At 39.1% G+C, this 23,251-nt stretch overlaps 3 protein-coding genes across 4 annotated transcripts; 2 read left to right on the top strand and 1 right to left on the bottom strand.

The window, feature by feature from the left end:
• Nucleotides 1-1,115: 1,115 nt before the first annotated feature.
• On the top strand, nucleotides 1,116-22,530 carry LOC114286310 (cysteine proteinase inhibitor A). 2 transcript variants are annotated; one of them, XM_028229463.2, is made up of 3 exons: nucleotides 1,116-1,314; nucleotides 3,137-3,344; nucleotides 22,318-22,530. In XM_028229463.2, exons 1-2 carry the CDS (start codon nucleotides 1,159-1,161, stop codon nucleotides 3,338-3,340), a joined length of 360 nt encoding a protein of 119 aa, XP_028085264.2. In that variant the 5' UTR covers nucleotides 1,116-1,158; the 3' UTR covers nucleotides 3,341-3,344; nucleotides 22,318-22,530. The 2 variants fall into 2 exon arrangements, with proteins under 2 accessions (XP_028085264.2, XP_028085265.2); XM_028229464.2 differs by having other exon boundaries at nucleotides 22,223-22,530.
• On the top strand, nucleotides 8,082-15,250 carry LOC145806738 (uncharacterized). The gene is made up of 10 exons (XM_082904516.1): nucleotides 8,082-8,200; nucleotides 8,276-8,962; nucleotides 9,095-9,380; nucleotides 9,478-9,507; nucleotides 9,597-9,846; nucleotides 9,923-10,129; nucleotides 10,209-10,298; nucleotides 10,396-10,482; nucleotides 10,578-11,103; nucleotides 14,996-15,250. Exons 6-9 carry the CDS (start codon nucleotides 9,965-9,967, stop codon nucleotides 10,989-10,991), a joined length of 756 nt encoding a protein of 251 aa, XP_082760642.1. The 5' UTR covers nucleotides 8,082-8,200; nucleotides 8,276-8,962; nucleotides 9,095-9,380; nucleotides 9,478-9,507; nucleotides 9,597-9,846; nucleotides 9,923-9,964; the 3' UTR covers nucleotides 10,992-11,103; nucleotides 14,996-15,250.
• Nucleotides 19,589-20,626, bottom strand: LOC114286280 (uncharacterized). Its single transcript, XM_028229433.2, has one exon. It carries the CDS (start codon nucleotides 20,624-20,626, stop codon nucleotides 19,589-19,591), a length of 1,038 nt encoding a protein of 345 aa, XP_028085234.2.
• Nucleotides 22,531-23,251: the final 721 nt, after the last annotated feature.

Here is a 23,251-nt window from a genome sequence, read left to right as displayed (position 1 = left end):
AGTAACTTTTTGGCTAATTGGCTAAAAAAGTAAGTCCCCAAACGAGGCCTGAATTAATAATCTAACAAATATATAATTCAATATTTAACTAAAAAAATACAAATTTGGATCAGTAATCTATTTAGATATGATATCTCTTATATAGGAGAATATTAAATCTAGAACAAGAGTGGGATATAAAAACGAGGACTAATTACGCTCTGTTTGAAAACGTTTTTTTTACGAAATTTTTTTTTCCTAAAAAATGTTTTTTGAAAAAATATTTTTCTATATTTGACGGTGGCAACGGTAGTGGTGGGACAAAGGTGGAGGTGGGGGTAATGGCATGGTGGTGGGATGGTTGTGACAGTAATGGTGACAGTGGCTGTCTTGATAGTGGTGGAAGTGAAAGAAGTAGTGGTAGTATTAGATCAATTATCAAACGCATCAGTTTTTTTAGATTTTAAAAAAGTTAATAAATGATTAAAACAATAATTGCCAAACTCTACCTTATAATTTTTTGTTTGTAAATAATTAATAAAAAATAAATAAATAAATAAATTGATCTAATAATGGTAATCACACTTTTTTTTTATATTTATCTTTAGAAGACAAATATAATGAAAGCATTGGCTATGATTATTGGGTAAATCAAATATTTTTTTATATAAATAACCTATATACAATACTAAAATGAAGAAATTGAGTAATTGAAATAGAATACGTGATGGATCCACAAACCCCAACTACAACATTCTATGCATATATTCCTTCCAATCCATTAATTAGGCTAGAGGATCCTATTGAGAGGTGATGGGCTCACCTCAGGATGGTAATTTAAATTATTTCTTCCGATCAATTAAATTATCAGCAATGTTAGATATCATAAAAAAATTTCATAAAATAATCATAAAAATTTTGTGATCCTTGAATTATACTTAAAATAAAATAACACACACTAATCAAGATAATCTAAAAATCATAACTTTTTTTATGATTATTTTCCTGACACGTAATTTTTCTCTTAAATTATTCATATATTCCTTCCAATCCATTCTATTCATATATTCCTTCCAATCCATTGTTCGTTCTTTTGTGTAGTATATAAAGAGTAAACTCTATCTGAATCTTATACCTCGCAATAATTCTTAAAACAGAGAAAGAGAAAGAGATTGAGAGATGGCCAAACTCGGAGGAAGTACGGAAGTGAAAGGCGCTGCGAACAGCTCAGAGATGGCCAAATGCGGAGGAATTACGGAAGTGAAAGACGCTGAGAACAGCTTAGAGATGGCAAGCCTCGCTCGATTTGCCGTTGACGAACACAACAAGAAAGAGGTTTTCACTCTCTCTCTCTCTCTCTCTCTCTCTCTCTCTCTCTCAGTGAGTTGGATTTTAATCTTAATTTTTTTCTTGAGCCAGGTTAGATTAGATTGCCTATACAGTGTTGTAGGTTTTCTTTGTGAGACGTATATTATAGACAAACTTACATCTAAACACAAATCCCCACTCACCTGTAACCATGATCAACTTTCATCCTAAAAAACATAGTTGGATGTGGAGCGTTCTCATGTCTTACGGTTTTATTCAATGTAGTGGTGACAATAGAGGTTTTTGTATTAACTAAGGCCTCGTTTGGGAACAAGCTTTTTTAGTAACTTTTTGGATTTTTGGCTAAAATGTGATGTAAAAAAAATTAGTATGTTTGGATGACTTTTTGGCTTTTTACGAAAAGATGTGCAAAAAATAGAGAGAAAAGGGAATCTTTGACTTTTTGGTATGGGTTGTTGACTTTTTGATTTTTTTAGTAACTTTTTGACTTTTTGATTAAAATGGACACTTGCCAAACGAGGCCTAAGTGTAGCTACCCAATGCGGCCCAGCAGTGCAGGAAATCCCATCTTTGTGTGCTTCGAATTTAAGCTCCCACCTAGCAAGGCATCTCCCATCACCTGGTCCGACCACATTTGGGGCTGCCAAGACTACTCCCTAGAGGAGGAATCTATGTTACCTGGAACGTGGATCGTTCCGATATGTGGAACGGAAGCGGGAATGAAAACGGGAACCTGGTACGCCATATGTTCTAAAATATGGTACGATATCGATAGACTTATATATATTATACTTAAAAATTTAAGATACTTGTAGAGTAATTTTTTTTTAACTATTAGATATCCAATAAAATGTAATATTTTCTATGAGCATTATGACCTATTTTTTAATTTTTTGTCTTATCAAAACTTAACTCACCTTAAATTTTAGTTCATTATATTTTAATTTTTTCTTCCTAAGGTAACATTTAAGGACATATTGAAAAAAAAACTTTTAGGATCGCTTTGGATCTCTAAATTTACTAGTTTAGAACAAAAGTGTACCATGTTTCGGAACATGCATACCAATACGTAATTCGTTAGGGTATTAGCGTTTTCTGGTAACATAGGGAGGAATACTCTTTTTATAGAGCTCAAAGAGTAAAGCATATATCTAGAATTAATGAGTTAAAAATTGATACATATCCTTATGAAAATATAATGTACTAAAAAATTTGTGCGTGAAGCAAGTCAAAATTTATAAGCAACTATGAAAAACTCTATTTAGAGTTGGCCTTTAAATAGAAATTCCGTTGGTTACTTAAAGATAGTTGAAGCCCAAGCTCAACCCGAAGAGACTGCCCTGGTTTGGCAGGCTATGCCTAGGCGGCTGCCTATGATAACTATGGTTAACCCAAAGAGACTGCAACCAAGCATCAGAAAGCAAGAGGAATAAGTTGTTTTCAGGTGTAAATTATTCTATTGAATCAAAGAAAACAAAAAATAATTTTTTTGGATCAACATTTTACTCTATTAGTTAATTCTATTGTTCATGATCCCTCAGTTTGTTTTGGCTGGAAAATAACACTTTTCTGCTATCTATGATTATCCTACTATGATGAATATTTTTCCATTCAAACTAAAAGGGGTAAGATAATTTTTTGACCTTTTCTTATTATTTTCATTTTTCAAATTATGTAATATTTCCTATATTTAGTGTATGTTGTAGTGATGTCCGTATTTATGCGTATATGTGTCTATATATACACTTATATATAATCAAAATTTTATAAGTGTACAATTCATTGATGCAGTTTTGTTCCTGTTTTTTGTTTTTACTGTTGTGGGCAGAATGCTTGTCTTGAGTTCAGCAAAGTCGTGAATGCGAAGCAGCAGGTTGTTGCTGGAATGATGTATTATATAACACTGGAAGCAACCAATGGTGGTCAAAAGAAAGCTTATGAAGCGAAGGTCTGGGAGAAGTCATGGATGAAATTCAAGGAGTTGCAGGAATTCAAGCCCATCGGTGATGCTCCTTCACACCCTAGTGCTTAGCTAGGTAACTATTACTATGGAACCCAATGCCTTTATGTAGTTTAAGTTTGATGATTAATGTTTCATCAGTTAGTATGGTATTAATTAATCAATTAGGGGTGTCCACCACTACAGGAAAACATAGTAAAAAATACGGAGTTTTAGCGACGCCGCGCTCCCCGTCGCAAAAAACGATTTTTTGCGACGGTAACTGCACCTGTCGCAAATAATAGCTTTTAGCGACGGTACTGACCCGTCAGTAATGAAACCAAGCGGAGGGGTCAGAAATGCGGAAGTATTAGCGACGGTAAATAAAACCGTCGCAAAAAACCTTTTTTTTGAGACGGCATATATCATTTGCGACGGAAATTTGCCGTCGCAAAAAAGGATTAATTCAAACGGCGCCGTTTTGCCTTCTATTTGCGATGGTCTACATCATACCGTCGCAAAAAGTCCAAAAAAAAAACCCTTCTTTTTCCTGTTGGCTGCCGCTCGATCCTCCTCCCCAAATCCCTAACTTCACCCCCAAATTCCCCAAACGGCCTACGAGGAAGACAGCGGTGGTGCGGCGGCTCCGGCTCCGGCGACAAGAGTGGTGCTCCGGCGACGACTCTCTCTCCCTCTGCGTATGCTCTCTCTCTCTCTCTCTCTCTCTCTCTCTCTCTCTCTCTCTCGGTCTGTGTATATATATATATAAATCTGTCTATATATATATATGCAATGTATATAAATCTATATATATATAAATCTGAAATCTGTCTATATATATATATATAAATCTGTTTATCTGAAATCTATATATATAAATCTGAAATCTGTCTATATATATATATATAAATCTGTTTATCTGAAATCTATATATATAAATCTGTTTATTAATAACATACTTTAATTAAGAACATACTTTAATTAATAAATCTGTCTATATATATGTATATAAATCTGAAATCTGTCTATATATAACAGATTTGTCTCATGGTTATTAATAAATCTGTCTATATATATGTATATATATATATATATATATATAAATCTGTTTATTTTTTAATTATTATCAACATTTATCAATTATTATCAATTATTATCAATTAGTGTTTTTAATTTTTTTAATTATTTTTATGGTTGTTTTCATTTATATCTCTTCAACTATTATCATTTTTTTTTTCTATTTCATCCATAAATTATCAATTTTACCATTCAATCCTTCAAGTTTTTTATTTTTTTATTTTTTCCAAATCATATGCTCTAATTAGAAATAGTTTGTCAAAATCAGTAACAGTAGCAACCTAACATAATGTGAAAAATTTTAATCTTATAATTTAGACAACCACATCATCCGGCCAAACAACTATTTTCTTATTCATATTATATTAGAGCATCTCTATCAAAATAGTTATTTTTATTTTTTTAATTAAAACAGTGATTAAATCACTAAATTTCAACTCCATTGAACTAATAACTATCAAGTTAGCTATTTTAGTTTTCGTAGTTTTGGCTGAGTAAATGCAGTTATAGTAGTTTCAGCTAGTCAAACATTAAAAATATATTATTTTTGGTATTTTTTAGTTACTTGTGTTGAGTTTACGAACTTAAGAACGAAATAAATTAAACTAATACTTTAATTGTTTAAATCGTCTCAAATTATATTGGTGTTTAAGAAGATTCAATTACAAATAACCATGAGACAAACTCAATTATAAAGTCTTAATAATAATATAAACTCAATTATAAAGTCATGAAGTTTTATCTTTAACTAATGGGGGTGTTTTTAACCACGGAAAGTCAGTGGAGGTCTGAAAAAACTTTACTAACGAAATAAAATTTTGACAATGGGGGTTTGATATCATACACATGTAATGGTTCTATTACAAATTTAAATTGCAAATGTTTAAATAAGTCATAAAAATATTTAAGAGAAAATAAAAAAAATACAAAAAAAAAAAAACAGGATTTTAACCCTTATAATAAAATAAATCTTAAATTTTTAATTTAATTAATTTAAACCTTAAATAAGAATTTTAGACATTTCGTTAATTTGCCAAATAGGATGTCGAGTGAATATTTATGTGTAGGTATTATATTTAGAGTTACTTTGGTGAAATATTCTTGTGGATGTGTACAGATGATGGATAAGAGTTGGATTGATTTGCCAAATAGGATGTCGAGTGAATACATTAATGGGATTGATGAATTCCTTGTGTTTGCCTACACCAATAGGGTTGAAGGTTCGATGATCAGTTGTCTGTGTAGGAAGTGTGAGAATCGATACTATTTTGTACGAGATGGTGTACGGGAGCATCTGATTTTGAATGGTTTTTTTAAAAAATACAAACATTGGATTAATCATGGGGAATCTTACATATCTCTGCATAGTAATCGAGAGAATGAAACATTAGCTAATTTAGACATTGGAGATGATATGATTGGAATGATACAAGGGGCTATGGGAAATCCACATGCCGGTACAAGTGTTGAGGGTGATGAACCACAGGGGCCTGATCCCCGTGCATCTGAACCCCAGTTCGGTCCAAATGTACAGACTGCAAAGTATTTCAAACTTCTTCAAGATGCACAAAGTGAATTGTATCCGGGTTGTCAGAAGTTCACATCTTTGTCATTCATTGTTCGACTTCTACATTTGAAGGTGCTTAATCAGTGGACGGACAAGTCTGTTGACATGTTGCTTGAGTTATTGAATGAGGCGTTTCCGTTGGGTGTGAAACTCCCGGACTCATATTATAAAGCTCAAAAGGTCACAACAGATTTGGGCTTCACGTATGAGACGTGGGATGCATGTCCCAACAGTTGCATGTTGTTTCGAAACGAGGACGCCAATCTTGATAAATGTGTCATATGCAACAGTTCTAGATGTTCAAATGGTCCTAACACAGGTGGCAAACAAGTAGCTGCAAAACAGATGAGGTATTTTCCTTTAAAGTCAAGGTTGCAGAGGTTGTTTATGTCATCCAAGACGGCCAAGTTAATGAGATGGCATGCAGAGGAACGAACTGATGATGGTGTCTTCAGGCATCCTGCTGACTCCCTTGCATGGAAAGATTTTGACCGTCGGAATATTGACTTTAGTAATGATTGCCGAAGTGTAAGGCTTGGCTTAGCATCTGATGGTTTTAACCCATTCAGGACGATGAACATAGTTCATAGCACTTGGCCTGTTGTGCTCATTCCATACAACTTGCCGCCATGGATGTGCATGAAGCAACCATTTCTAATTTTATCTGTGCTTATTGACGGCCCGAAAGGACCTGGTGACAAGATTGATGTTTATATGCAACCGTTGATTGAGGAGTTGAAAGAACTATGGAATGAGGGTGTGTCAACATTTGATGCATCAACAAATCAAATGTTTCAAATGCATGCAGCTTTACTGTGGACAATTAGTGATTTTCCTGCATACGCAAACTTGTCAGGATGGAGCACTAAAGGAGAATATGCATGTCCTTGTTGCAATAAGGAAACTACATCGTGTTGGTTGAAGCATAGTAGGAAACAATCATACTTGGGTCATCGCAGATTTTTACCTACTGGCCATAAATTCCGGAAGGATAAAGTATCATTTGATGGTAGTCGGGAAGTCAGACTCAAACCAAAATTGTTGTCTGGAACTGAGATGTTGCTACAATTAGAATCTGAGGGTATTTTAACCCAATACAATAGGGATGACCTTAAGGAGAGGCATAGGAGACAGGTAGAGAAGGAGAAAGCTGGACATCGCACCCATAGTTGGAAGAAAAAGAGTATCTTTTATGAATTGCCATATTGGGAGCACAATCTAATAAGACACAACCTCGATGTGATGCATATAGAGAAGAATGTTTGTGACAATGTGTTGTGGACAATATTAGGGGTTGCAGGAAAATCGAAGGATGGTGTTAATGCTCGGCGTGATTTACAAGATATGAATATTAGAAAACCCCTACATTTGCAGTTAAGAGGGTCGAATAAAGCCTATTTACCACCAGCACAATTCACGATGACCAAGGATGAGAAAGATTTGTTCTTGAAAGTGTTGAAGAAAGTAAGAGTTCCCGACGGGTATTCATCCAATATATCACGTCGTGTGCGCTTACATGATAGAAGCATTGGGGGTCTTAAGAGCCACGATAGTCATATTCTGATGCAACAACTTATTCCATTGGCTATTGGCAGATCGTTACCGAAGAATGTAATTGAACCCTTGATTGAATTGAGCAATTTCTTTAGACAATTGTGTTCGAAAGTGAATCGTGCGACGGATTTACAATATATTAAAGATCGTATCGCTGTAACACTTTGTCATCTAGAGAAAATATTTCCTCCGAGTTTTTTTGATATAATGGAGCACTTGCCTATACATCTAGCTGATGAAGCGTTATTGGGTGGAGCGATTCAGTTTCGATGGATGTATCCAATTGAGAGGTATCTTCTTACTTTGAAGCAATACGTGCGTAATAGAGCTCGTCCTGAAGGATCAATTGCTAAAGGATATCTTATGGAAGAATGCATGAATTTTTGTGCACAATATCTCAGTGGTGTGGAAACCAAATCTAGTCGACCCGTGAGGAACTACAGTGGTGCTGATAATTTGGGTCATGCTACTGGTGAAAACACAATCTTTTATCTTGATAATACTTCTTGGGTACAAGCTCATCGGTACATCTTATGCAATACAAGCGCGGTTCAACCATTCATAAAGTAGGTTAAGTCATTCACTCAATATTTTATTATGTTTTATTGAATTTTCAACTAAAATTTTTGTATGGCTAAAATTTCAATCTACACAGCAAACACCTTGAAGTACTTAAGCTCAAAATGCCTCGTGTCGACGATCATCAACTTCGGCGTGAACATTTTGAAACTTTTCACATTTGGTTCAAGGAACATGTATGTATTTAACTCTATAGATTCTAGTTACTTAAGTCGATCTACATTTTAAATTTTACATTTCGTGTTAAATAGGTCCAAACTTTGCGAAGGACTACTGATGTCATACTTTCTGAAGAGATTATTCTATTGGCAAATGGTCCTCATAACCTGGCAAGGAGGTTCAACGGGTATATACTGAATGGGTTTCGGTATCGAGTAAAGGCCATGGATGATCGTCGAGCCAAACAAAATTGTGGTGTAGCTTTGAAGGCAGATACCATAAGTTATGCTAGTCGAAAAGACAAGAATCCTCGTCTGGGGTCTGTGTACTATTATGGACAATTGACAGATATTGTTGAGATTCGATATTCCAATGAGAAGAAACATGTGTTGTTTAAGTGTGATTGGATTGACAACATTCACGGAAAGAAAGAAGATGTCTTCAATTTCACGTTGGTGAACTTCAATCATTTGTTGTACCGAGATGATCGAATTACCAATGAACCTTTCATCTTGGCGTCCCAAGCAGAGCAAGTTTGGTATGTTGCAGACCCGTTACAACCAGACTGGCAAGTCGTGGTGAAGATGTCTCAAAGAGGTTTATTTGATATGAGTTCAACTGATCCACAAATCGAGCCATACATGAGCCAACAATTGGAAGAAAATATAATGCTTCGTGATGAAGAAGTTGGTTGGGTGAGGGAAGCCGCAGAAGGGGAAACAGTTGATGTTCAAATGGGCTGATATGTAATCAACATTAGTAATTCAATTAAGGCCAAGGTTGTAGTTAATCATCAATTTCTTAATTTACTTTGTCTTTGTAATTGTATTAGTTCAAATCATGTCATATTATAGTTGATGACAAACCATTGTCTATGTTTCTAATGTCAATTAATGTTATATTGCTTGAAGATTATTATGGGAAGGAAGAGGAAGCCTGATCATCCCCGGCGCATGATGTCTGATGTGCTACATAACAGGACATCAGTAGCACCACCATTAGAGGAGGCATCACATCGGCCAGCATCGGAGGGGCCATTAGTGCCACCACCATCTGAGGGGCCATTACCACCGTATCGACCACCATCAGTGGCACCACAGCAGCTACCATGTACTCGGCCTCCACGCCTACCATCGGTGCGTCCACCATCAATGGCACCACAACAGCTATCATCATCAGCTTATGAGCCATCCGCAGGTATTTAAATTTGCTTTGATTTGCATGAAAATTATTTACACATACATTTATTTATGCTCATTATATATAACTTGTTTATTCTCATTGTATTTTGCAGACCCTTCGACTTCTTCACAGCCCACATCAGGTTTATGTGATATGATTTGTATTCACATTATTTTAATTTGCATTTGGTTGTTGCCATTGCATATTGTTTATTATTATTGTATATCGCAGGTCATGTTAGTTCTTCATCAACCTCGACTAGGCGTGGTAGAGGATGTGCCAAGGGCATTAAAGAGTGGGGTACTGGTAAAAAGCTGCACATACAATTTGATGGAAATTATGCCCAATAGGGGATAACGTGGCCAAGTTAACTACTCAACTTGGCATTATTGTCCGGAATGGTAACATTGTTCCTCTTACTTTTGTTGACTGGAACAGTGTGCCTGATGATATTGTTGATGCTATCTGGAAGGATGTGAAGGTAAAAGTATATTTTTGTCCACAAATTCGAATTCCAAATTTGTGTTATACTTAGCCTTAAACTTTGTGTTTTATAGGACAATTTGAATATATGTCCAGAGGAGTACAAGCCAATCTGCATGAAAAACTGCAACAGCATATGGAAGGATCACAAGAACAAGCTTAAGGCTAAGTATTTCAAGCCTAGAAGCTCTGATCCTAATCTGAAGGATGATGTTCCTATGAACGTTGTGCCAAGCCAGTGGGAACAACTTGTAGAGTATTGGCGTACTTCCGATGCTGAGGTATACAATTACGTTATATTTATGATATGTAAACATACAAATCATAGTTACATACTTACATTTGTTGAACTTGTTATAGAAAATTGCAAGTAGGAACGCTAAAAATCGGCGAGCTCACGGCATAACTCATACCACAGGGCGTACTACTTTCTCTCAGATACGGCATGAGGTTTACATTTTATTGTTTTATTTTTCTATATAAATAAACATTGTATATTTGCAAATTATTTGGATTCTAATTTTCATATTTCTAAAAAAAAATTTAGATGACCAGTAAGGGGGAGTCTACTGATAAGATGAATGTTTGGCTTATGACACGTAGAGTAGATGACCCAGAGGTTATCCAGACCTTGGTAGTTTCCAAACACCTTTGATTGTATTTAAAGTTTATTTTTTATGTGTCAACCATCTTAATTTTGCGTATACTTGTGTGTCTTATTCAATACAGGATGAGTTTAATCGTCAACTCTCTATGCTACCTGAGGATGGTCGGACTTTGGAGGCTAGGAATGCCATTTTCCATGAGTTGATAGGTCATGACAGACATGGATATTGTCGCACATACGGGAGAATCGTGCCTCGGAGAGTGGTGTATAAGGATGGTGCTGGGCCATCACAGTCAACACCCCATCCATCGACTATTGATCAGATCACGCAGCAGGTTCGTGCTGAGCTAAGGGATGAGTTGAGGGAGGAGTTGCGAGCAGAGTTCTCTACACATTTGCAGCAGATGAGAGCTGAGATGATGTCCCTTGTGTCACAGGGGGCGAGTGTGGATCCCAACAGACAGGTTCCATATAAACATCACAATTGTTTGATAGTTCAATTTTCACTCAAGATTATGTATGAAATTCGAATATGATTAACACATTATGCACTGACTAACATAGGTTCCTGATGCATCGAGTGGCCACCGGGCATTTAGGGAATCTGCAGAAGACGAGAATCCATATACACCACCACCAGAAGATCAGGTATAAAATTTATCTTTGCATTCTAAGCTAAAATGCATCTTTGCGTTCTTTACTTGAATTCGAGGCGTTAACGCCCCAAAATCAGCAAACGGCGTTGGTTTAGGACAAAACTTGGCACACACGACCGCCTAGGCACGAGAGACTTCTGGGAGAAGACGGGGCTCGAATCGGGTTCCCGGTTTGGGAGTTAGAGTCGGATTTCACTTTAGGCAAACTACTTCTTTAAGAAACTTGAATTCGAGGCGTTAACGCCCCAAAATCACCAAACGGCGTCGGTTTAGCACGAAACTTGGAAAACACGACCGCCTCGGCACGAGAGACTTGTGGGAGAAGACGGGGCTCGAATCGGGTTCCCGGTTTGGGAGTTAGAGTCGGATTTCACTTTAGGCAAATTACTTCCTTAAGAAACTTGAATTTGAGGCGTTAACGCCCAAAAATCACCAAACGGCGTCGGTTCAGCACGAAACTTGGCACACACGACCGCCTAGGCACGAGAGACTTGTGGGAGAAGACGGGGCTCGAATCGGGTTCCCGGTTTGGGAGTTAGAGTCGGATTTCACTTTAGGCAAATTACTTCCTTAAGAAACTTGAATTTGAGGAGTTAACGCCCCAAAATCACCAAACGGCGTCGGTTTAGCACGAAACTTGGCACACACGACCGCCTAGGCACGAGAGACTTGTGGGAGAAGACGGGGCTCGAATCGGGTTCCCGGTTTGGGAGTTAGAGTCGGATTTCACTTTAGGCAAATTACTTCCTTAAGAAACTTGAATTTGAGGAGTTAACGCCCCAAAATCACCAAACGGCGTCGGTTTAGCACGAAACTTGGCACACACGACCGCCTAGGCACGAGAGACTTGTGGGAGAAGACGGGGCTCGAATCAGGTTCTCGGTTTGGGAGTTAGAGTCGGATTTCACTTTAGGCAAACTACTTTTTTAAGAAACTTGAATTTGAGGCGTTAACGCCGCAAAATCACCAAACGGCGTCGGTTTAGCACGAAACTTGGCACACACGACCGCCTAGGCACGAAAGACTTGTGGGAGAAGACGGGGCTCGAATCGGGTTCCCGGTTTGGGAGTTAGAGTCGGATTTCACTTTAGGCAAACTACTTCTTTAAGAAACTTCTTTTCGAGGCTTTAACGTCCCCAAAATCACCAAACGGCGTCGGTTTAGCACGAAACTTGGCACACACGACCGCCTAGGCACGAGAGACTTGTGGGAGAAGACGGGGCTCGAATCGGGTTCCCGGTTTGGGAGTTAGAGTCGGATTTCACTTTAGGCAAACTACTTCTTTAAGAAACTTGAATTCGAGGCGTTAACGCCCCAAAATCACCAAACGGCGTCGATTTAGCACGAAACTTGGCACACACGACTGCCTAGGCACGAGAGACTTGTGGAAGAAGACGGGGCTCGAATCGGGTTCCCGGTTTGGGAGTTAAAGTCGGATTTCACTTTAGGCAAATTACTTCCTTAAGAAACTTGAATTTGAGTCGTTAACGCCCAAAAATCACCAAACGGCGTCGGTTTAGCACGAAACTTGGCACACACGACCGCCTAGGCACGAGAGACTTGTGGGAGAAGACGAGGCTCGAATCGGGTTCCCGGTTTGGGAGTTAGAGTCGGATTTCACTTTAGGCAAATTACTTCCTTAAGAAACTTCAATTTGAGGAGTTAACGCCCAAAATCACCAAACGGCGTCGGTTTAGCACGAAACTTGGCACACACGACCGCCTAGGCACGAGAGACTTGTGGGAGAAGACGGGGCTCGAATCGGGTTCCCGGTTTGGGAGTTAGAGTCGGATTTCACTTTAGGCAAATTACTTCCTTAAGAAACTTGAATTTGAGGAGTTAACACCCCAAAATCACCAAACGGCGTCGGTTTAGCACGAAACTTGGCACACACGACCGCCTAGGCACGAGAGACTTGTGGGAGAAGACGGGGCTCGAATCGGGTTCTCGGTTTGGGAGTTAGTGTCGGATTTCACTTTAGGCAAACTACTTCTTTAAGAAACTTGAATTTGAGGCGTTAACGCCGCAAAATCACCAAACGGCTTCGGTTTAGCACGAAACTTGGCACACACGACCGCCTAGGCACGAGAGACTTGTGGGAGAAAACGGGGCTCGAATCGGGTTCCCGGTTTGGGAGTTAGAGTCGGATTTCACTTTAGGCAAACTACTTCTTTAAGAAACTTCTTTTCGAGGCTTTAACGCCCCCAAAATCACCAAACGGCGTCGATTTAGCACGAAACTTGGCACACACGACCGCCTAGGCACGAGAGACTTGTGGGAGAAGACGGGGCTCGAATCGGGTTCCCGGTTTGGGAGTTAGAGTCGGATTTCACTTTAGGCAAACTACTTTTTTAAGAAACTTCTTTTCGAGGCGTTAACGCCCCAAAATACCAAACGGCGTCGGTTTAGCACGAAACTTGGCACACACGACCGCCTAGGCACGAGAGACTTGTGGGAGAAGACGGGGCTCGAATCGGGTTCCCGGTTTGGGAGTTAGAGCCGGATTTCACTTTAGTCAAATTACTTCCTTAAGAAACTTGAATTTGAGGAGTTAACGCCCCAAAATTACCAAACGGCGTCGGTTTAGCACGAAACTTGGCACACACGACCGCCTAGGCACGAGAGACTTGTGGGAGAAGACGGGGCTCGAATCGGGTTCCCGGTTTGGGAGTTAGAGTCGGATTTCACTTTAGGCAAACTAGTTCTTTAAGAAACTTCTTTTCGAGGCGTTAACGCCCCAAAATCACCAAACGGCGTCGGTTTAGCACGAAACTTGGCACACACGACCGCCTAGGCACGAGAGACTTGTGGGAGAAGACGGGGCTCGAATCGGGTTCCCGGTTTGAGAGTTAGAGCTGGATTTCACTTTAGGCAAACTACTTCCTTAAGAAACTTGAATTTGAGGAGTTAACGCCCCAACATTACCAAACGGCGTCGGTTTAGCACGAAACTTGGCACACACGACCGCCTAGGCACGAGAGACTTGTGGGAGAAGACGGGGCTCGAATCGGGTTCCCGGTTTGGGAGTTAGAGTCGGATTTCACTTTAGGCAAACTACTTCTTTCAGAAACTGGAATTCGAGGCGTTAATGCCCCAAAATCACCGAACGGCGTCGGTTTAGCACGAAACTTGGCACACACGACCGCCTAGGCACGAGAGACTTATGGGAGAAGACGGGGCTCAAATCGGGTTCTCGGTTTGGGAGTTAGAGTCGGATTTCACTTTAGGCAAACTACTTCTTTAAGAAACTTCTTTTCGAGGCGTTAACGCCCCAAAATCACCAAACGGCGTCGGTTTAGCACGAAACTTGGTACACACGACCGCCTAGGCATGAGAGACTTGTGGGAGAAGACGGGGCTCGAATCGGGTTCCCGGTTTGGGAGTTAGAGCCGGATTTCACTTTAGGCAAATTACTTCCTTAAGAAACTTGAATTTGAGGAGTTAACGCCCCAAAATCACCAAACGGCGTCGGTTTAGCACGAAACTTGGCACACACGACCGCCTAGGCACGAGAGACTTGTGGGAGAAGACGGGGCTCGAATCGGGTTCCCGGTTTGGGAGTTAGAGTCGGATTTCACTTTAGGCAAACTACTTCTTTAAGAAACTTGAATTCGAGGCGTTAACGCCCCAAAATCACCAAACGGCGTCGGTTTAGCACGAAACTTGGCACACACGACCGCCTAGGCACGAGAGACTTGTGGGAGAAGACGGGGCTCGAATCGGGTTCCCAGTTTGGGAGTTAGAGCCGGATTTCGGTCCAGTCAAAATTATTTACTAAACTATCTTTCTAATTATATAGTAGTCAATTTTTTTTTATATTTTTCTATAATTAAAATATTAACACATTATATGGTTTTTAATTATTTTTATCTTGTTTTTTTTAGATATTTCCTGAGTAGCAGTTGGCTTTTTCTGGAATGCGGGCGTATCAAGATTATGACTAATTTTTGTTTTTGTAACCCACGAATGAATGAAGACGAAAACTTTTGATTTTGGTTTTGATTTATGTTATTTAAATTTGGGAGCAACATTATGTATGTATTATGCGACGTTATGTAGTGGCATAATTTTTATTGTTATGAATTTTTATTTATGTATTGCTATGAATGGAACAATATTATTAATTTTCATTATTTGTCAATTTTTGTTTATGTACGTATTTATATTATTCTGTAATTTTTCAATTTTTTATACTTATTTTTTATCTAATACAGGTTATTTTAATTTTTTTAATAATTTATCAGCAGGTTTTTTTTTTTTTTTTAATTTTTTGAGACGTGAGAAGAACCCGTCGCAAAAACCATTAATAGGCTTTTGCGACGGTACCAACACAGTCGCAAAAGCTGTCTTATTGAATGTACAGGACACCTTTAGCGACGGTAAACCGTGCCGTCGCCAATACTTATAAGATGCCAGAGCCTTTAACGACGGTAATGTTCCCGTCTCAAAAACTCACTTTTAGCGACGGGAATTACGTGCCGTCGCGAAAAGTGATTTTTTCCCCATTATTTGCGACGGGAAAAATGCCGTCGCAAAAAACACACCTTACCGTCGCAGAAACTAATGGCGACGGTACTTACCGTCGCGAAAGGTCTTTTGCAACCCCATCTGTCGCGACCCCCCCTTACCGTCGCAAAAGGCATTAGCGACGGCTTCCGGGAGCATTTCCGACGGCCGTTTACCGTCGCAAAAAACAAATTTTTTTGTAGTGCACGGGTCAATTCAGGTCAGGTTTGTCAAAATCGGTCACTTGACTGAACCTGTTCGAGTGGGAATATGCTTAACTGATTTCAACCGCATGTTAGATCAAAATCTTCTGTTAATCTTCTTCAGTTTATTGGTTAGGTTTGGAAATAAAAAACCCAAACATAAAAAATTTTGTGCGCACTAGGCAATTACTGATTTAATAGAAGAAGGGGTTCAACATATTCAATGAAGAAGAAGAACCGAAAAGAGTTGTATAGAAGCAGGATTTCTAATATAGCAAAACACTAACCAAACCTCAAAAACCTAACTAAATTTAAAACAAAAACCGAACCAAACTTGGAGATCAATAGATGTAGAAAACCAAAACTCTACAACCAAACCTGGATCAACCAGCATGGCCACCACAGCCAACAATCAATGTCTCCGCCACCGTCTTTCTTGAAGCTTGAAGATCAATTAGTCTTTGCACACCGCCACCAATCCGTGTTGTTTCCATCAGCATTCTTTTCTTTTTTTTTTTTTTTTTGATCGGCAAAAGAACACTTTATTGATGAATCACATATACAAAACATATGATAGAAAACATCAATAAAGAGGAGCTGGGAGCTGTAATGAGCTCTAACCTCCTAGTTGGTGAGAGACCAACACAATACAAAAACAAACAACTGAAAAAACACCCATCCAACACAAAAACAAACAAACTGAATTGACAGCAGCATAACCACTTGAGAAGCAGCACCAGTTCTATCTAATAGAGCAGATAAGGGCAAAGAGATAGCTGAATCACCCTTTCAAATGTTACCAATTTCCAGGAGCAGAGCAAAACCAGCAGATGGGAAATTCACCCATATAAATTCAGCCCATAGAGCTTCCAAGTTCTGTTCAATCCTACAGCAGCCCAAACGCATTCCCTTAAGCTACAGCAGCCCTTCAACCAATCCAAGCACCAAATCAAAACAGATTATATGTGACAGCACACATTATGAGCAAGCTTGGATGTTGGATCACATAAGCTAGACAGATCAGTCACAACAGAATAACACATCAAAACAGAACCCCTTCTAAATCAATTGCACCATAACAGAAACAACATTCAAAAACAGCAGTAGATAGTTTAAACCCTCAGTGCATGATGCAGAATTTCACATTTTGTAAATTAGACACCAAATCACCAACTGAATAACAAAATGAAGGACTAGAAGCCCTGAACCACAATGCAATCCGTGTTTTGATAAGATCACACAACTTTTCGAAGTCCAACTGAGCCTTGTTAAAAATAATATCATTCCTCTGCTTCCATAAAGACCAAAGCACTGCCAATGGGATTGACTTCCAAATTATCTTCAATCTGTTAGTGCATGTAACCCCAGTCCACCATTGAAGAAGACCCACTACTGACCCTGGCTGCACCCAAGATACACCCCACCATCCAAGAATATTAGACCAAACTCTCCAACTGAACATACAGCACAGCAGCACATGGGACGCAGTTTCCTTTTCCTTCATGCAGAAAACACAGTTAACATCAGAGTTGGCACTAAGGATCCCAATACTTTGCAAAAAGGTAGAAGTCTTGATCCTCCCTTTCCATGCTAGCCAAGCAAAAAATTGCACTTTCGGAGGTGCAGCATTCTTCCAGATGAGATTCACCACTTTTGTAGGCAGATTAGATGGTAATTCACTCCACTTGTAGACAGACGATACAGTAAAGATACCCGATCTGTCGGCAGCCCAAGACAACCCATCTAGCACACCATTCCTGAGCTCTGGAGCAGTTTGTAGTAACTCCTTCATCCTCCTCAACTCTTCAAGTTCCCATTGAAACAATGCTCTTCTGAAAGACAAATCCCACTCCCCATCTCCATTGCTTTCGCTAGTAATCACTGCCACTGATAGACCTTTATGCATAGACAAAGAGTATAATTTAGGAAATAAATTCTTTAAACAGTCAGTACCAACCCATTGATCCAGCCAAAAGCTTATGAGCCTCCCATCCCCAATATTAATCTTTGAGTTGGCCTTAAATGACTCCAGCAACTCTGGACACTTAATAGCAACCCTCAAAATGTCCCTCCACACCATAGAATATCTGGAAATTGCATCTTGATCTGGCCACCTAGCACCACCAGTCTGTGGGTACTTACTAAGAATCACTTGTTTCCAAATAGAATCAAATTCACTCCCAAACCTCCACCACCATTTGAGAAGAAGGCATTCATTCATGATTCTCACCTTTTTAATACCTAGACCCCCGTTACTTTTGCTTAGAGTAATTTCCTCCCACTTTACCATGTGAATTTTCCTTCTAAGTTCATCGCCCCCTAGAGAAATCTGGACTGAATTCTATCAATCTCTTTGGCTACCCCTTCAGGCATTCTAAACAAAGATAAGTAATAGACTGGTAGTGAAGCCAGCACAGACTTGAGCATTGTCAACCTACCAGCAAAGGAAAGAAGCCTACGCTTCCAAGAAGCAAGTTTTAGTTTGAAATTATCGATGACAGGTTGCCAAGACCGTCTCCTCCTTGGATTAGCCCCCAATGGCATCCCTAAATACTTCAAAGGTAACCTATGATGCAGGCAGTTCAATATGACAGCAAAATCTTTGGTAAGGTCCTCATTAATACCAACACCACACACTACACTCTTGTGATAATTTATCTTCAACTCAGACAAGATTTCAAAACATCTCAATATTCTTTTGATATTAAGCACCTCCTCCCTCTTTGCCTCACAGAACAAAATTGTGTCATCAGCAAATTGTAGGTGAGTGATAGTAAGATCATTTGAACCAACTGATGCACCCTTGATCAATCCAGCCTGAACAGCTCTTTGTATCAGAATATTAAGACCCTCAGCTACAATATTAAAGAGAAAGGGAGATAAGGGATCACCTTGTCTAAGTCCCCTTTGGGGACTAAACTCAGCTGTAGGTGATCCATTTACCAGAATAGAGATTTTGACAGTAGAGACACATTCCTTCATCCATTTAATCCATTTTGAACCAAAACCAAAGTTTGATAACATGGAGAAGAGGAACTCCTAATTTATTGAATCGTATGCTTTCTCAAAATCGAGCTTTAAGATAAGACCTTTCTTTTGCTTCTTCTTCCAATCATCAACAATCTCATTAGCAACCAGGATACCATCAAGAATACTTCTATCCCCTATAAAAGCTGATTGAGACTCACTAATAATCTTCGGTAAAACCACCTTAAGTCTACTGGATAAGACTTTAGACAGGACTTTGTACAATGATCCAATCAGACTGATAGGCCTAAAATCACTGAGAGAAGAAGGATTTTCATTCTTTGGAATCAAGGCTACAAAGGAACTATTAATACCAAGCACCAACTTTGAGTTAGTATGGAACTCACTCATGAACTGCATCACATCCCCTTTAATTATTTGCCAACACTTCTGGAGCATCATAAGATTAAAGCCATCAAGGCCAGGGGCCTTATTCCCATCACAATTCTTGAGAGCTACCACAACTTCAGATTCTGTAAACTCAGCTTCCAACGCAGCACGTGCCTCTCCAACCCCAATAGACTTAAATGGACCATATAAACTTGGCCTATCAAACCATGATTCCGAAAACTGACGCTGAAAATGATTGAACACTTCGGTTCTTATTTCCTTAGGATCTTCAGTCAAGGCCCCATTAACCTCAATTGAGCACAGTGCATTCCTATTCCTCCTCGTGGAGGCCATGACATGGAAAAACTTGGTATTTCTATCGCCTTTTAATAACCAGTTAGCTCTGGACTTCTACAGCCATAACCATTCAACCATTTTACTCAAATTCCATGCTTCACCTTTTAACTCCCTAAGTGTAGATCTCTCTGCATCAGTGAGTAATCTTTGTTCAGCCACCAAATCCAAGACATGTATCTCCTCCTCCAGTTGCTTGAGTTTAAAATCCACCTTGCCAAACACCTCAAGGTTCCATCTTTTCATTGCTGCTTTAAGTAATCTCAGTTTCCGTAAACATTTGAATCCAGCCCAACCATTTACATGAGATTCAGCCCAAATTTTCTGCACAAAAATCTTAAACTGCGGATGAAGACACCAGGCATTTAGAAACTTAAATGGCTTTGGACCCCAATCTCTTTCGTCTTCCATCATTAATATAGGACAATGATCCGAGAGCCTTCTTGGTAATCCCCACAATTTAAAATTAAATTTTTGCAACCAATCTGGACTAATTAAAAACCTGTCCAGCCTACTCCATTTGAGACCATTATGAGAATTACACCAAATGAACTTTCTCCCCAACATTGGTAAGTCACACACTTCCAGGTTATCAATTAACTCATTAAAGTCCTTCATACCACTACTTCTTTGAGAACAGCCCACCCTCTCAGATAATGTCCTAATCTCATTAAAGTCACCACCCAAGCACCAAGGATTAACAAAGCTTCTCTTCAAATTCTTCAAAGTTTCCCATAATCCCTTCCTATTAGCACCATCAATCGGGCCATAAACATTCACAATAACACAAGCTATGCTTGTAAAAAGGGTGCCAGACAAAATAATAAAATACCTGTTACAACAGCAGTCTAGAAGTTGAAACACTTGTGGATTCCAGACACACAGTAGACCACCAGCTGCACCCTCTGAGTCCACAGCCATATAGGTCATCTGTTCCCCAGGCCAACAAGATCTGACAAATTCATCAGTTACAGCAGGTCTCTTTGTTTCTTGAAACAGTGCCACATCCACCTTTCTTTCAAATAGAAGTTTTTTGATTTTCCTCCTTTTAATGGACTTGCCTAGCCCTCTAACGTTCCAAGATAAGAGCTTCATTAAAACAAATTTACTCACCAAAAACTCCACAGCAGATACAGACTACTCTGCCTTACTACCCTTCTTACCCAGCACCTCCTTATCCTTAACTTCCAGTTCCATCAATTTGCTAATTACTTCCTCATCATTCCCTTTACATTTCAGCCCTAGCAACTTCCCTATCTTCAGAGTCGCTTCTGCCTCATTCAGGAGCAGCTGACCAGAACCCGATTTGCTTGCCATGGACAAAGAAATAGCTGCAGCTGCCGACCTAAAAATGGCCCCTTTCCTGAAATTCAAAACTGATCCAACCCCTATTTGTAGGTTTCCTTTTTTCTTCCTATGATATTTCACCAACCCTTTACCTTTCTCTTTTGTAGTAGTTTTCCTTTTTTGATTTCCCACTGCCGTGTTACTTCTTGTTTCACCGAAAGGCTCTTTATCCACACTGATAGAAGTTGCCTTTCCATTGCTATTTTGGACTGCATCCTCCTCTATTAGCAGATTATTTGGGTCACTTAATTCAGAAGATCTATGGCCCAGAATGGTACCACATTGTAAGCTATGGGCGTTCCTTAATGCCACCTCTATATTAAGCCCAGGTGCATCCTTTTCTGGCCCACTAAGACTCTTCATAAAGCCTGGAGTAATAACATCATCTACTATTATCTGGTTACCTTCATTTTGAATTTGAAAAGGTGTTGGCCTTGATTTGACTGACTGGGACCCGCAAGCTTCAACTCCACCTCCAGGATGCTTCTGTAAGCAGTCCAGCTGACCTATCGACATGATAGTCTCCTCAACCCTAGACATACTTAGCTCCCTCAGTTGTCCATCAGTGGCTGTATAGTCATCATATCCTACCCTTGGCCTCCTTGCCGTCGCATCACCTGTGTTATCCAGCACCCTACCAACGTCGCCCTCTACATCAACTTCATCTTCACCCTCCTTGCTCCCCACAATAGACCTCTGCACTTGATCCTGTTCCTCACCATTTGAAGTTGAATTTTCCGTTTGGGGCTGTTCACCATAACATCTGCATTGCTTGTATATCACCTCTGAAGTCACCCCCTGTTCTTCACAAACCTTGACTGGGAAATCAACCCCTTTGCATCGCATGCCGCATGTCTGTGCTTCTTAGTTCCTGAATGTGCATTTGACATGCCATGAATTTGATGTGGCTTTTCTACCATGTAAATACTTGTGAGTAAAAACACAATAAGGAGTTTTAATTTATTTATTTAAAAAAAAGATGTGAAAGCTCAACAATGTTTTCAAAATTTTGAACATATCATAAAGAACAAGGAAAATATGAATCCTGTCTTTGTGTTAAATGTCCATACAATATAACCTCCTTTTCCCCTCTATGAATATTAATATTAGTTGAAAATACAATGCAACTATTATCAATGTGGTTCTTTGTGAATAATGAGTAATCAGTTACATGATTGATTGTATATTATGGGCATCGATTGTACATGTTTTTTCTCTCTTGAAGAATTTAACTTATTAATGTGTCTGCATCATGCGCCTCATATCATCTAAATCTTGTATCATATCCATGCTTAGAGTCCTAGAAGTATTCGAAGTTTATAAATTCTTTTTTTTTTTGTCTAGTAATGACTTATGTTCCATGTGCAAGCAAAGCATGGTAGGTTCCTTGCTGTAAGTTTATTTTTAAGGCATAAACTGATGTTGTCAGTCAAACTCAGGTGAAGGTTCCAGTTGAAGGATGCAAAGCTTTGAAGGTTCTGACCCATTTGAATGAATATTGGGGCTATATGTTTCAGTTTTTACTAGTACTGTGTAATCTTGTTTTCTATCTGAAACTTTCTATGTTCTGTATTAACTTTTAGCCTTGGATTTGATGGGAATTAAGGACCTTTATGATAAATAAATAAAATTGCATGTTTAACATTGCGAAACAGGGATGTGCTAAAATTCCTGTAATTATTTATGAAAAATAATTAATCCACTGAATTTCGACTCGCTTGAATTGCCCAAATTACGTAAGTTGGACAACCGATCGAATTTCTGGCATCATCCTTGTCAACCGTGGCTGTCTACCGACATCCGTGTCAACCGACATCCGCTCGGATGACCGACATACATAAATTCGAACAATTTGAACGAATTAAAATTCGGTAGATATAACATTGTAGATTATTTATCTTGTAATGTTTGGTGGGTTGTAAACCAAGAATGATTTTCAGGTCCTGTTAAAAAGGATTGACGTTAAATTTTACAAAATTATAGCAAGGTTAGCTAGAAATGTTTGCTTGGTCCAATTTAAAGGCTTGTTGCTAATTTGAGTCCCGAAAATTATTTTTCAAAAAACGGAAGTGAACTCTTATCCACAAAGCTACGACTTTTGAGTAGGCGTCCAGATCCGCTAGAGTTGATCTCTCTAGAGTTTTCTTGCATTTGAACTAAATGACATCATTTTACTTAAGACTCCCCCCCCCCCAAAAAAAAAAATACATATATATATATATATAAACACATACCCAGACCGACAAACAAACATTCATACAACGGCTCACTCACTGTTGGCGCCATTTCCAACTGTCGCCCCTCTCCATCTCACCCCTCCTCTTCTGTCGCCATCGACCGGGGTCCCTTCTCTCTTCTCCCTCTTCTTTTTCT

The sequence above is a fragment of the Camellia sinensis genome, chromosome 14, assembly GCF_055761805.1.
Source record: "Camellia sinensis isolate YWXY chromosome 14, ASM5576180v1, whole genome shotgun sequence".
Lineage (NCBI taxonomy): Eukaryota > Viridiplantae > Streptophyta > Magnoliopsida > Ericales > Theaceae > Camellia > Camellia sinensis.
This window is presented reverse-complemented; position numbering and strand designations above follow the sequence as displayed.

Bases quoted from the DNA above. Each gene is read 5' to 3' on its own strand.
- LOC114286310 (XM_028229463.2), top strand. From the start codon at position 1,159: ATGGCCAAACTCGGAGGAAGTACGGAAGTGAAAGGCGCTGCGAACAGC. The intron at 1,315-3,136 runs GTTTTCACTCTC...TGTTGTGGGCAG, and splicing joins ACGAACACAACAAGAAAGAG to AATGCTTGTCTTGAGTTCAG.
- LOC145806738 (XM_082904516.1), top strand. From the start codon at position 9,965: ATGAAAAACTGCAACAGCATATGGAAGGATCACAAGAACAAGCTTAAG. The intron at 10,130-10,208 runs GTATACAATTAC...AACTTGTTATAG, and splicing joins GGCGTACTTCCGATGCTGAG to AAAATTGCAAGTAGGAACGC. The intron at 10,299-10,395 runs GTTTACATTTTA...AAAAAAATTTAG, and splicing joins TCTCTCAGATACGGCATGAG to ATGACCAGTAAGGGGGAGTC.
- LOC114286280 (XM_028229433.2), bottom strand. From the start codon at position 20,626: ATGAAGCTCTTATCTTGGAACGTTAGAGGGCTAGGCAAGTCCATTAAA.